This window comes from Schistocerca americana, chromosome X (assembly GCF_021461395.2).
Source record: "Schistocerca americana isolate TAMUIC-IGC-003095 chromosome X, iqSchAmer2.1, whole genome shotgun sequence".
NCBI classification, from domain to species: domain Eukaryota; kingdom Metazoa; phylum Arthropoda; class Insecta; order Orthoptera; family Acrididae; genus Schistocerca; species Schistocerca americana.
Window position 1 is genome coordinate 965,938,667 of NC_060130.1, and position 15,806 is coordinate 965,954,472.

Sequence of the window (15,806 nt, forward strand, 5' to 3'; positions counted from 1 at the left end):
TCCAGTAATCTAATAATCTTTTTCTGCAATCTTAATGATTTCTGTCCAGCTCCACAATTTCTCCAAAACACTACACCATATTTCAATATTGAATGAACACAAGCAAAATATATGATCCTTAGATTATCATTTGATATACAGCTTCTATTACTCTCATTACGAAACATGTTTTACTCAGTTTTTTGTTCACATAGTCCAAGTGTGTATCCCATTTCATATTTTTTTGAATCCATATACCAAGAAATTTTGTACTCCCCATTTTTTGTCCACTTATTTCTACAGGAGGATTTGCTGTTGTCCTGTTCTGGGTGGTCCAGTGGAACAGTTTTTTCCAGACTTATAATCAAACTGTTTGCATCAAAGTTCTGTATTATCTTCGCTGTAATGGTCTTAATGTCATTTTCAAAGTTTTCTTTGCTACTTCCTGTAATTAAGATGCTGGTGCCATCTACAAATTGATATAGCTTACTGTTTTCACTGTTTATATGTAAATTGTTTACATATAATAAGAAGAGAATTGGTCCCAATATGGAACCTTGGGGAACTCCATGTCTGACAACTACTAAATTTGACTGATGAGTTTTGAATGTCCCATTTACTTCATATGTTATCTCTATGTGCTGTTTTCTTTCCTGGAGGTATGGCATGGATGAAACACCCTCATGTGTGAGGACATGATGGGCGCACCATGGCCACTTGAAACCCGATTGGCAGCAAAATTTGACTTCCTCTAAATAATGGCTGACATATGTTAACTTTATCTGCTGGTATGTACCATTCATTTAAGAATTGTGATGCGAAAGTAATGGGATTTTTTTAATTTCTGGGCTTGAATCATCCAATTTTTTTGCCATGTTTCTGATGTATGTTTTCATTTGCAGCTGTTTTAGTATCTGGTGTTTTGTTGACAGTCAAAAACATTATATGTCTTTTTGAGTGCGTGGCATGCAACTTGCTCACCTGTGACTTAAATGTATGCACAAAGCATTCAGCCTCGTCGTTCGACTGGGGGTGGAACGGGGCGGGGGTCAGATGGCAAATGCCATTAGCAACACAGGACGCTTCAAACTCTGAGGACACAAAGTGGGGACCATTATTGGAGACAATAACTTCAGGAAGGCCCTCAATGCAAAAAATAGATGTCAAAGCCCGAATAGTACTTGCAGATGTAGTAGAAGACATATTTACAACAAAAGGAAAGTTGCTGTATGCATCAATAATGATCAACCAGTGGGTGTTGCAGAAAGGACCCGCAAAATTAATATGAATGTGCTGCCAAGCGCAGTAGGAGTTGGCTACGCAAAGAAGCACTGGCAGGGAGCAGATTGATGCTCCAAGCAAGAGTGACAGTTAGTAAGCAAATTCTCAATTTGTCTATCAATGCCGACCCAAGTGCAGTGATGACGCGCTAATTGCTTTGTCCGCACTATACCCCAATGACCAGTGTGCAGCAGTCAGAGGATTTCTGACTGCAACGAACAAGGTACAACCATATGAGACTGATCATTGTCAGTTCGTAACAAGATATGTACAGACAAGTTGTGACGTTATGCAAAGTAACGTCAAACAAGTGGTTGACGAATGGAGGCCATTGAGTACGAAGATACTGCAAAAGAATCTGCAAAGAAGCATCGGCGGCTGTTGTGGCAGCAATGCGATGAAAATCCACCAGAAAACCATCAGCTAATTCCTTATGTTGCGAATCAATAAACATGCAGGACAGTTCGGAAGAATCAAACACTTCATCAGGACCGACAGGCAGATGAGACAATGCATCAACATTGCCATGCTGGGCCGTAGGCCGAAACAAAATTTCGTAATTGTACTTAAACAAAAACAAAGACCAATGTTACAACTTTGGTGCAGTACGGGCCGGAACTGGCTTTGATGGATGGATCGACGATGTCAAAGGCTTATGGTTGGTTACCAAATAGAACTTGTGAGCATGCAAAAAATCATGAAACTTAGTTGTGCCATATACAATAGCTAAAGCTTCTTTCTTGATTTGAGAATAGTTTTGCTGGGCAGAATTGAGCAACTTAAACACAAAAGCGATCGGGCGATCGACAGAATTAATGCAGGGTGAGAGAACCGCGCCGATGCGTGTGAGAAGATGCATCGACAGCCAAAACAACTGGTTTGGAGGGATCGCTAGGAATCAAACAGCGATCACTCAACAAAGCAGATTTGAGCTTGTGGAAAGCAGTGGCTTATTCCGAAGCCCAAACAAAAGGAACGTTCTTAAGCCAAAGGCGATGCAAAGGCACCGCAATCTGCACTGCATTTGGTATAAACCGAATATAGTAAGTGATTTTTCCCAACACAGACTCAAGTTCTTTCAAGTTCCTGGGTGCTGGCAAGTCTCTAATTGCACTGAGATGTGGTGTTGAGGGGTGGATACCCTGTCCGTTAATCACATGTCCTAAATACTGAATCTCAGTTTGAAAAAATTTTCACTTGTCCCTGTTACACTTTAGTCCCGACTGCAAAAGTACAGTAAACAAGGCACCCAAATTCTGCAAATGTTCGTCAGGAGTGTGACCTGATACAACTATATCATCCAGATAATTGACACAACCAGGGACAGTGGCACACAACTGATGCAAATAAGACTGTAAAATAGCTGGAGCCGAAGCACAACCGAGCAGAAGGCGGTGAAACTTGAACAATACAAGGCAGGTGTTGATCACAAAATAGCGCTGTGATTGTTCATGGAGTGGAATCTGAAAGTAGGAGTCCCGCAAGTCAATCGTGGAAAAGAATTTTCCCACACCAAGCTTATCAAAAATGTCTTCCGGACGCAGTGAGGGAAATGTAGCTACCACTGTCTGTGGATTTACTGTTGACTTAAAGTCAGCACAAATATGGAGACAACCATTTGGTTTCTTCACACACACGATAGGTGAAGCCCATGGCGAAGCAGAAACAGGTTCAATGACACCACTGTCTTGCAAATGCTTAAGTTCAGCAGCTACGGCATCACACAGTGCATGCGGTACTGGGCGTGCGGGCCAGAAAATAGGCGTGGCATTGTCTTTAACTACAACATGCACTGCAAAGTCTGTTGCACAACCAAGGCCATCATTAAAGAGTTCAGCAAAATCATTGCACAGTGCGGCAACACTGTCAGCATGGTCACTAGCATTGATGCAAAGTACATTGTCCTGAATTGCAAGGCCAAAAAGTTCAAATGGATGCATGCCAAAAATGTTTGTAGCATCACTAGAGTGGAGCACATGGAAAGACACTGTATGGGTCGTTGCACCATATGTGGCTTGCAAACTACACACGCTGAGCACTGAGATTTCCTGTCCAGTAAATGCAGTCAGTATGGAATGCGAATGATGAAGTGGGGGCGAACCAAGCAAGTCATATGTAGATTTGTTCAGTGAAGAAACTGATGTACCAGTGTCCAGGTGCAAGCAAAGAGAATGTCCACAAATGTGCAAAGTCACAAAAAGTTTCCTCGAATTGCTCTGAATGCGAGAGGAAGTGTCCGGCAAAACTTGATTCACATGATGAACCATTGTCACATGAGAAGCAGAAGGCTTTGAATAAATGGCATTAACATCCATCGGCTGATGTGAATCATGATCATGGCAGTTGGCATTGCAGTGACACCCACGCGAGTTAAGCAAACAGGAGACAAGTTCAGAATTATTGTTTCTCGTACTGCACACAGCTTGCACATGTCCTTTCTTATTACAAAAGTAACACTGTTCTTGACGGGATGGGCAACTGTCCCGTGGGTGGGCATGAAAGCAGTTTGGGCATGATTTTAGTTTCTTAGTGGGTGCCTGGTTTGAGACTTGTTTACATGCACGTGAGTGGTGCGTCGTGGCTGGCTGGGCTGGGACCGGGCGGAAGGGCATGTGTTGTGCCACACTAACAGTACACACACGTGAGGTCACATTGAACATGGAAGTAGCCATGTCTAAAGTATCTTGTCTGTCTAGCAAGTCCACTACTTCCTGCAAAGACAGGTTTTTAAATCTGAGGATTTGTTGCGGATGTGGTGATCCACCACTTTCTGTGCAATAGCGTCTCTAATCATTATATCCACATATGAGTGTCTGCATGAGCAATTAAAATCACAATCAGAAGTTAGTCCCTGCAGGTCCACTAACCAAGACTTATTTGAATGAGAAGGGCCATGCCAGAGACGAAAGAATTTGTAACATGCAGCTGCCATATTTACACTGTCACAGAAGTGGGAGTTCAAAGCATCAAACACTTCGTCGTACGTTTTAGTTTCTGGATGGGTGGTGGGAAACAATTTCACAAGCACATGGTACAACACAACACCCACGTTGGCAATGAAAAAAGCAAGCCACTCTGTACTTGGTACATTGTAAGCTGCGAAGTGTGCCTCAAGCTGGGCGATGTATTGTGGTCAGTGTTTAACGTCTGGATTGAAGGCACAAAATGGCGGCGCCGATGGCGACAGTGTCGGTACAGGCGGTGGAGTCAGAGGTGCCGAAGTGGCTGCAGTTTGTAGTGTGACCAGTCCATTTATGGCAGTATGCAGCTGCATCATTTGCTGAGCCTTAAAACGTACAAGATCGGACAGCGAAGCCTGTTACTGTGGCAAAGCCATGGTGTACACAAATGAAAGTTATATAGCAACTGGGGGAAACAGTCATACACCCACACAGTCACACTGTGAAATCACAAAAAAAAGCTGAAGCAGTACCGAGCAAAAAAAGAAAATGATATGAGATGAAATGCGGCATCCTCGTCGCCAAAATTTTGTATCCCGGTGGAAGTTCGAGTCCTCCCTCAAGCATGGGTGGTGTGTTTGTCCTTAGGATAATTTAGGTTAAGTAGTGTGTAAGCTTAGGGACTGATGAGCTTAGCAGTTAAGTCCTGTAAGATTTCACACACATTTGAACATTTTTTGTATCCCACCTGTGAGGCAGCATGTGGGTAGGAACTGGAAAAGGTAATACAACTCGGTAGTGCAAGAATGTGGTTTACTGGTGCAAAAACAAGGTGATAACAAGGTGATAAATGATTACATAACTTTGTACGTAGGTACGATACTGAAGCAAAGTGTCCTGGCTGACTGCACCTGATTAAATGGGCGAATCTGTAGTGGAGCTCATAGAGCTGCACAGCACCAGCTAGAGGGCGCTGTTGTCGGTGTCTCGTGGTAGTGCCAACCTATGAAACTATACTGTGGCATCATTACTATTGATACCACAAGATCAAATTCAAAATTCTACATTCTAAAATTCTACTGCTCATGCTGTTTTCAGATAATCTTTCATTGCTTGTGTTAATGCTCATGTATATTGTGATATATTGTGTGTTTTCAAAAATATGTGAATGGTGTGAAAAACGTGTTGTATATTATCAATTGTTAACTAATTTGTGCATTTTAGAACCTTTTGGTTACAGTATCCTCATTCAAAACAAGTCTATCAGTTGTTAACTAGAAACTTTCGGCTACAGTCTCCTGATTCAAAACCAGTCATTCCCTGATATCTTTATATATTAATGTGAGAATAATTTATTTTCAGACACTTGGAAATGTACATTTTCGAGAAGTTTCATAATTTATGAAACTTGTGCATAAGCTACTATGTAGTGAATCAGTATTTGTGATTTACAGTTACCATAAATAATCACCATTTCATTTAAGATTAGTTTTCTATTTTAACAGAAGCGTGTTATCTGTATTTTTCATATAGTAACACTATTGTCAACTTTGTTAGTGGCCATAAAATGTTTGAGAGTAACAGCAAAATTTTGTACCAAGTTTTTATGTTGTCATAATAGATATCTTATTTGGCTGTCAATTGATTAAACTCTCAAAGGGTAGTGGTGATACTTGTAGTATACCAGACCCATAAATTAAAAGAGGATCAGCAGCTATTTGTTTACTGTTCTGTAAAATATTGCACCAGGGATAATGGAGTCCCACTGTGTATGCTCTTTTCAGGATCGGGTTGAGTTAGTTGCTGTTCATTATCAGCTAGAAACCATCCTGACTACTGTCAAGCAGTATGAAACTACTGTGAATGGTTGTGTTGTGAGAGCTACTGAGAATCATCTACCAGAGGTACCAAATATACCTCACATACTGTGGGTCCTGCCTCTCCTGCAGGAAATAGATAATCTATCAGTACTTCTCCATTTGACTGTGAGTGACATGTCAGCATCCTGTCTGTGTGCCTGGGGGCCTCATTCAACATGATGAAGAGGCTATTCTAGCAATCACTGCAGGTTGTGCCATACATTTGGACAAACGATGCCTGATATCTGGGATCTGAGGTCACACCTGGATCATTCCAGTGATTAGCAGGAACAGCTGCTCAAGTTCCAATGAAGCTCACAATTTGCAGTATTTTCCTCAGAACAGATCATGTCCCATTATTTCTGAGTCAAGTGGAGGGCTTGAACCAGAGGCTTCAAAGATTCTGTGACAAGCTAGGCTGTGATTTGCTAGACTTTCATAATATGGGTGAGACTGTAAGTTTCCCCTATATGAATCAAGTGAGCACTTCTTATTAGGGGCTGTTTCCTAGTTAGCTGACTGTTCACAGTGTGCACACAAAGGTTTTTTAGGTTAGGTTACTCTACCCAGTCCAGATAATGAAATCTGTAGGAGACTGGGAATAATCAGTGCCTCCTGCAGGTGACAGTATTAAAATCAGAGTGGTTAACTGCTGAATCATTCACAACAAAGTGCTAGAATTTGAAGCACTCCTAAAATGCAGCGAGGCTCTTATAATATTAGGTACAGAAAGTTGGTTATAATTAAAACTTGACAGCAGTGAGGTTCTGGGGAAAATTTAAGCACATATCAAAGGATATGCTAATGCTAATGGGAAGTGATGTATTTGTTGGAGTAGACAAGAAACTCAAATCCACTGAGCTGCATATGAAATTGTTTGGGGTAAACTAAGTGTGAGGGATAGTCATAAAACTATAATTGGATCCTTCTGTTGACCATCAGAGTCATCTCCCAATATATCTGAAAACTTAAGAGAAGATCTCAGCTCACAAGTACGTAAGTGCGCTAATCATACTGCTATTATAGCAGAAGACTAATCATTCAACACTGAATTTAGATAACCACAGTTTTGGTAGTATTAGGCATGAGAAGATATCCTGCAAAATATTATTAAATAATGTCTCTGAAAACTAGCTATCACAGGCAGTATGGAACTGCACTCATATTGGAAACATATTACATATAATGGAAACAAACAGATCTGACCTTTTTGAGGATGTCCACATCAAAACTTTTATCAGCAAACCTCAAGTCAGACCTAGGAATAGTGACCACTGAAGTGCAAAGGGCAACTAAAAGAAGTAGACAGATTTAGGTAATTGCTAAACCATATAGTGAAGCAGTAGTGTCATATCTCAATGAGGAACTTGAAACTTTTAGCTCAAGACAGGAGCACATTGATGAATTATGGCTCAAGTTTAAAAGAATAGGAGACCATGCTGTGGATGGACAGGCATCCAGTAAGACAATTCATGATGGTCAGGAACATCTGTGGTATACAGTCATAGTAAAGAAACTTCTAAAGAAATGGAGAATACTGTGTAATAGGCGTAAAACAAAGCATAAGACTATAGATACAGAGATGCTGAATAAAACATGTTTGGTTATCAAGAAAACAATGCATGAAGCTTTCTGTGATGACTGCAGTTGAATGTTGGTGAAAGATCTTTTACAAAACCTAAACTAAATCTGGTTACATGTCAAGATTGTTATTAGAACCAAAGATACTGACCAGTCACTCATGGATGGAACAGGAACTGAAATTGAGCAAAGAAAAAGCAGAAAAGTTTAACTCCATTTTCAAATGTTCATTTTACACAGGAAAATCCAGGAGCATTGCTCCAATTTTATGTTCATACAATTGAAAACATGAATGAAATAGATGTTGATGTCAGAGGCACTTAGAAACAGCTGAAATCATTAAAACTGAACAGAGCTCCAGAGTCTAGTGGAATAACTATCATATTCCATAGTGAATTTTTGGCAGTGTTAGTCCATCTTTTAACTACAATCTACTGTAGATCCCATAAACATAAAAGCTGTGCCCTGTAGCTGGAAGAAAGCATAGGTTCCAATTGTCTACAAGAATGCCAACTTGCCTTAAATGTTCAAAAATATAAAATTGTGCACTTTACAAAATGAGAAAATGATGTAGATTATGACTATAATATCAGTGAGTCACAGTTGGAATTGGTCAACTCACACAAATACCTGAGCATAGCAATTTGCAGGGCATGAAGTGAAACAATCACATGGGCTCAATCATAGTAAAACATGTATCAGACTGCTCATTGGTAGCATACTAGGGAAATACAGTGAGTCTACAAAGGAGATTCCATAAAAACTCTCATGTGACTCAGCCTAGAGTATTGCTCAAATGTGTGGGACACATACCAAATACAACTAAGAGGGCATATTGACTGGATATCAAGAAGGACAGCATGAATGGTCATAGGTTTGCTTCAACCATGTGAGAATGTCCTAAAGATGCTGAAAGAATGAACGTATAGTGTGTAATGGATTGTTAGAGTTCTGGTCAGTGGTATTTGCATCCGATTCTGTCTACACGAATCCCAGGTGGAAATACTTAAGGATAGCTGGGTGTAGAGAATATACTAAGATGAGCAACCATTTCCAACCCATTAGATCATAGTTCCTCTTATACAGTGCTCTGTTTATAAATTGGAATTCTCCTTTAGTCATTTCCTTCTTCCTCAAGACTTCTATGGCTTTTAGCAGTGCTGAATCTTCCCTCTGTTCAGCAACAATGTCATTTAATGTGGTGATAACTAAGATGTTATCCATGGTGCTGGGTTCCAAGAAAGGATTCCTTGAAAGACATCATCAGACTTGTATTTGTGCCCACTTTTGTGTACTGCTATGACAATATACTCCTAAAGCGTCAGTGCCTGCCTTGCCAGCTGAGCCAATAGATCTTCGAGACTGAACACTCAGCACAGAGAATGGTGTGTCCAGCACATACATTAGCAAATAAATACAACCACAACTTATTGGTGACACAAACCGCTGCAGGTCATTCTGTCACTGTTATAGCTTAATATCTCACACTTGGAGAGAAATCTGGAAGTATAAGATATCACCTTTTCATCACCTTCCTGAATTTGCACTATAAGTGCATCTATCTGGTAACCCCTGCATCAGTGTCAAGTTCTGGCTCAGCATTTTAATTATGCATTGCTCAAACTAGAGAAGATGCTAGCACCTTGTTAGATGCCAAAGAGGCACTTTCTTGGATTCAGGTGGAAGCCAACAGTCTGAAAACACTTTAACATGGTTGTCAGGCAGTTTAAATTTTCTTCGTACATCTTCAAAAACATCCAGATAGCAAATATGCAGAGTCCATTAAGGTTTTGAAACAGGTAATCAGTCATGCATTTGAAGGTGGCTGGAGTGTTACACAAACCAAACAACGTAACTTAAAACTCATAGAAATCTTTCTTCATGATTTTGTTCAGTCATTGATAGTTGGTGTGGAGATTCCATGAGCTGTCTTTATTCTTCCCAAATTATCTGTCATTCAGATGGTGACATTTTATATGAGCACTTTCTAATTTGTGGATGTTCCCCAGATAGCATCTATGGCAGTCTCACCTCCATAGGTGGTCACCTTGCTTAGTTGTCCTGAAGTTGGTTGGTAGGCAAGCAGCTGGTACCTTGGTACGATAATGGGAAGCAGATATTACATGTTGGGGAGCAATGTCATCCAAGGTATAGCAATAGTCTTCATCCCACAGGTTGTTAAAATCTGCATTTTAGAAGCTGTGGGTCCATCTTCAAGTACAAATCATCTAATACATAATTTACATTTGTTCGTGAGTGAGGTGAAATGTATTTTCCTCTTATGAGAAAGTTAGTTGTAAGTTTTAGTATTTTGTGAATTGAGCACAGAAATATATGTGAAAAACAGTGAAAAAATGGTGAAAAACATACTGAACAAACAAAGGAAGAACATTTTTAACCTTTTGTTGTCACCATACATTGGTTTATTTATTAGTGACATGGTGTGTGATGAGAGACTGAATAAGTCAATGTTTGCTGACCTCAAAAGGTTAAAAATGTTCTCCCTTCTTTGTTCAATAAGTTTTTCACTATTTTTTCCACTGTTTCTCCCACATTTTCTGCACTTGATTCACAAAATAATAACTTAAAATCTAACTTTTTCAGAACAGAAAAACGCATTTCATCTCACTTAAGAGCAAATGTAAATTATGTATGAGATGATTTGCACCTGAAGATGGATCCACAGAGTCTGAAATGCACCATATAATTTAATAAAACACAAAAAATTTTGGCTGAAGGCGTTTTTATTCAACTCCCTGAGTACTGAATACAGTCACATTCACAGCTGCAAAATGTGGATGAAACGTTAAAAAAAACTCACTTTGTTTCTCTGGAATCCCGTGCAATGTGTACACAGTGGAAACATGCTGGCATGTTGTCCTCTGTCTTCCAAATGTCTGTTCTTCTATGGGGCATTATATTTGGAGCAGGAGTTGGTTTGACCTGCGTCGGTCGCTGCTGTGTTGTCGTTTAGTGACTGCGGGAGAAGTCCGACTTAGTCTGTTCTCCCTGGCATATTCAAATGATGGCAGAAATTGGTGCTTAAGATCAATACACCTCTTCTTCAATATTTTCTGTTACCTCCTGATTTATAGGGTCAACATTCATTGCCACCATCTCTTTCTTACTTGGTCCAACAGTTATGGTTGCCATAAACAACTGTATTGCTTCTCTCACTACCTGACATATGAGGGAGGTGAGGTCATGCTAAAAAGAAGAGAGATTAGAGTTTAACGTCCTGTCAACAGCAAGGTCTTTAGGGACAGAGCACAAAGTTGATTTAGAAAAGGATTGGGAATGAAATCCGCTGAGGCCTTTACAAAGGAACCATCCCAGCATTTCCCTGTAGTGATTTAGGGAAATCATAGGAAGCGTAAATATGGATTGACAGGTTGTGATTCAAACTGTTGTTCTCCAGAATGTGAGTCCAGTGTGCTAACCACTGTACTATATCACATGGTAAAGTTTTGCTAATATCCCATAACTGCAGTACTGACCACGTATGGGAGTCAGCCATACTTTTATCCAGCTCCCTTCTGTTGCATTTTCTTGATGTGCTGGCACCACTCGATGAATTCCTAGGTTGTTATGACATTCTTTACCAAAAGAGCTTGGTACATGTCTTTGCAACTTCTTTCATCTAGTGTGATATTTTGTTAGCTTTTGTAATATTTGGACCCGCAGCATGACATAGGCCAAAGCAATCTGTACATAGGACTGTGTCATTTTCCCATGATGTTGAACCCTGTTATTCAGTTGTTCCTACAGTAAGCAGACTTGCTGCTAATTGTCACCAAACCTCAGCCTGGAACCTATCTCAGCTATTGAGAGCATCTGTTTGTTGCAATCAAACTACTGCTGGCCTGTGTCATCCAAGTAAAAACCACACATTTGCCAAACACATCATGTCATTCTACCTTTTGTATTTGATGAATCAGTCAGGATCTTGTAGTCATTTCATCAGGTCCTGACCAGAATTTTCAGAGAACACTGATATGGGTGCTTGATGTGCTTGTGACTTATAGCTAGCTTGGAATCCATTGGTCACCTGAATCTATGAATCATGGGAATGATGTACTACTTGTATTCTGGTTCCTGTCCATTTAGGAAACAGATTTTTTATTGCCTAATTGGAGCCACACTGATATAGATGTTTTGGTTGTACCCAGTGTCTCCACCAAACGATATCATGCTGTAACCACATTAAAGTTCAAATCCAAAAGCTAGGTCATCAGTGAAATACAATACTTAGCACTGAAAGTACATTCATTGGGATCACAAATGTACATCCAGAATAGTACTGATTTGGACAGAGACTATAGCTATTTATACAAACATTGAATATTATAGAATATTGGTATTTGTACAAATATTGAATACTCCAGAATACACAAACATAAGATGCTTCAAGAAACTTCCAGAAATGATAAATCATAAATATATAATTGCTGGTGCTTGGGTTTGAACTGGCAACCTGCAGCATGCAAGGCAGTGACACTAGCCACTATGCCACACTCCTTGCACCATAATTTGCAGCAGTGTAATACGAGGAGGTTCAGTATGTCAGTTTTTTATTTGGACTGCACAGGAAAATCAATATTAAAGTCACCATGAATAATCTGACACCTGTTATTTTTTGATATCTTGTAAAGGAGATGTTCTAAATTTTGTAACGAAGCATTCATGTCACTATTGATTGTCCTGTACAAACAAATTATGGCCATATTTCCCTGTAGTAGTTCACAACCTAATATTTCCAGACCGCTTTCTCTGGGAATATCTTCTGAGAACTGAATGGGCACAAATGTGATATGACTTTTAACATGGATACAGCTGCCCCCATAACTTTTTCCTTTCCTGTAGAAGTGACAGCCTAGTGCGAAGTCTGGAAGATATACAAATTTCAGTGTGTCTCCCTGCAGCTAGTCTTCAGTTAGACTCTGGACTGTGACATCTTTAAGTTAAGTTTCTAGCAGTACAGTATTTGAAATTTATCAGTTTTATTTATTAGTGACTGCACATTTGGTGAAACCTTATAAGATCAGCACTTAGTTCAGAAGTTTCTGGTTTACTTCCATTTGCTGCTCTTCTCTGCTGAGACCTGGTTGGGTGTGGTGCTGAGTTGGTTTTCTCCTTCTTCTGGGGTGCAAAAAAGTCTTCACAAGTCTGATATTTACTGTCACATGTACTTAGCAAGAAGTTGTTTTCTATTTTTTCTTGACTCATTCCAATGCCCCATAGCTACCTGCCTTCCTGAACTTCACAGACTCTGTAAATTTTGCTGCATTTCAGAACAAAATTATATTATGGTGAAATATTTCCACCTGCTAGAATGGTATGATTTTCTTATATTCAGTAATTGTTCCACACTACATTTGTTAAATAATCTCTTCTTTATTTTTCAGGCAGTAACAGTTGAAAGGGGAGCTATTACACATCTTCCTGCCCAAGTTGGAGATATGTACATTTACCAGGAAACTGAAATTATTACTATAGAGAGTGCTCGTGGCGTTCACATACAGTGTAATCTTAAATTTGATCTTTGCTCTATAACACTTTCAGGTAAATATTCTGATATTTGTATCTAAAACTGATAATAGCTTTTTTTAATATATAGATATATTTCCACACTGCTCTGTGTGTCCTCAGTTAGCTGTAGCTTTTACAACTGACTTTATGATAATACATGTCTTTGTGTGTAGTTCCTTCCTTTCTCAATTATTCTGGTACAAAAAAAATATTTTGCTATAAAACCATTTGATTCTTTTCCCCCCTTCAGTTTCAAGGATCTGAATTGTGGCTGCTCAGATTTACTTGTTGAGAACATTAAGTTTCAAAAGTTTTCTTGTATTAATGATGAGAGCTGTAGTAGGGCTTTTGCTTATCTTTTAAATGCTTTTCACAGACTCCATTTTTCACTTGTCTGTAATAATTTTTGCTTCTGAAGCCAAGATACAATCAGAACTTATATTTTAAGTTTTTGTCTATTATGTTTTCTAAGCCAATAGTAGAGTGACAGAAATGTGCTTCACTATTCTACTTTCTTTCCGTAAAATTCTGCTCTAATGTTAAGTATTGTTTTACTTGTTTGTAGCCATGAAACTACATTTAATGTGATAGTTAATTCCCTTCCGCCAGTGCAAGAAAGTCTCATACTTGAGTTATCCATGACCTCAGCTCTTTCACCTCAAAATATACCAAACAACAAGAAAACATTTGATCAATACAAAAATCATTATTGTATATTTTCAGCATCATGCTTCAAATTTACATAAAGAAAGAGAGAGGCTGCTCAGTAGTGTCTCAGGACAAAACAGAATATTTATTCATCTTTAAACATGTTTATGTGCAGCTATTGTCATCATATAAAGTTTATGTACAAGAATATGAAAAGATAGACTGCTGCTCTCTGCTTCATCAGACATAGACCATATTCACATATTCACAGAAGGACAGCACACACATGGTCACTGTCTTCTCCAGGTGCTAAGCTGTGATGGCATCTGAGTTGGGCAGTAATCTTTACTGGGTTGGTTAGTGGAGGTACAGAAGAGGCATGGGATTTTAGCAGTAGGGCTAGCAGGGTAGGGCAGGGTAGGGGTGGTGAAATATCCTAGTGCTGCCTCCTGTGGAAGCATGCAGGGACAGAATGAGAAAGAACTATGTTGGTACACTGGCAAAATAGAAAGTGTGTGTAGGGCTGAATGGGAGCAGAGTAGGGGATACAAGGCAGAAAACAGAGAGAACCAAAGTTTGTGGCTGAGGGGGTTATGAGCACGAAGGATATGTTGCAGGTTCAGAAAAGTTGGTGTGGTGGAAACAATCCAAATGGCACAGGCTGTGAAGCAGTCCTTGAAGTAAGCACACTGTTTTGAATAGCATGCTAGCAAGTGGGTGGTCCAGCTGTCTCTTGGCCTCAGTTTGTCAGTGGCCGTCCATGCTGACAGGCAACTTGTTAGTCATCATGGTCATGTAGAATTCCATGTAGTTACAACTAAGATAGTAGATAACATAGCTGCTTCCATAGCTGTCTCTGCCTCTGATGGGATAGGAGCTTCCTTGACAGGGCAGGAGCAGGCAGTGGTGCGAGGATGTATATGACATGTCTTGCATCAAGGTCTATTGCAGGAATATGAGCCATGAGGCAAGGGGTTGGGAGCAGGAGTGGAATAGGGACAGATCAGGATACTGCATGAGGTGAACAGGCAGCAAAATACCACTGTGGGATATGTGAGGAGGACTGTGGAATACATATGTAAATAGGAAATTTAAGAGTAGTATGACAGTGTTACCAAATTAATAAATTGATACACAATGAAGATAAAGAAATAATTGAGGAATGACTGGGTTGAATCCCAAAGGACATAAACATCTCCAATTACAGAAATACCTTTAAATATAATATATTTTTGTCTAACATACTATAGTGACAATGATGGTGTACAAAAACTTCACAGAACAGAACAATAATTGCATTGTGCATGCAGGGTGTCAGCAGAGGTTAGCACATAATTTTCACCAGTGCAGCCAATGTGTATTCAGTAACTGTTTGCAAAGTACGTTAAAGTTTCCCACAGAATTTCTAAAAGTCAGATTCCAAGCCTCAGCTTCATCAGTGTCAACCTACATAAAGCAAAATAAAATAAATTCTGAAACAGATTTAACCAAAACAGAGATGCAGCATAAGAACACAGTTCACTGTTGCACAAACTGCTTTGAAAGTAATAAAGTTCATGTAATCACAAATGAATATAAGCACTGAACAGTACTCAGAAATAACAAATCCCATCACTTTTTAGAATCATATAGATCTAAAGGTTGTGAAGGCAACTAAATACCTTGGGCTTACAATTTTGAATAACTTAAATTTTGAATGATCACATAGGTAATGTAGTGCAGAAAGCTAACAAAAGACTGTAATTTATTGGCAGAACACTTAGAAGATGCAACAGATCTACTAAAGAGACTGCCTACATTATGTTTGTCCGTCCTCTTCTGGAGTATTGCTGCATGGTATGGGGTTTACATCAGATGGCATTAGAAGGGGAGAGAGCGTCATGGATATGACACATGAGTTGGGATGACAGTCATTTAAGCAAAGGCATTTTTCATTGCGATAGTATCTTGAATTTTTTCAATCGCCAACTTTTTACTTGGAATTTGAAAATAGTTTGTTGGCACCCACCTACATAGTGAGAAATGGTCA

The 15,806-nt window shown here is 39.4% G+C and overlaps 1 protein-coding gene across 1 annotated transcript in view; it reads left to right on the forward strand.

The window, feature by feature from the left end:
- Positions 1-15,806, forward strand: part of LOC124555064 — a 704,233-nt gene that overhangs the window by 627,826 nt on the left and 60,601 nt on the right. Inside the window, exon 64 of the mRNA XM_047128850.1 lies at positions 13,006-13,162. Within this exon, the coding sequence (XP_046984806.1) occupies positions 13,006-13,162 (157 nt within the window). The remainder of the gene's footprint in view (positions 1-13,005; positions 13,163-15,806) is intronic.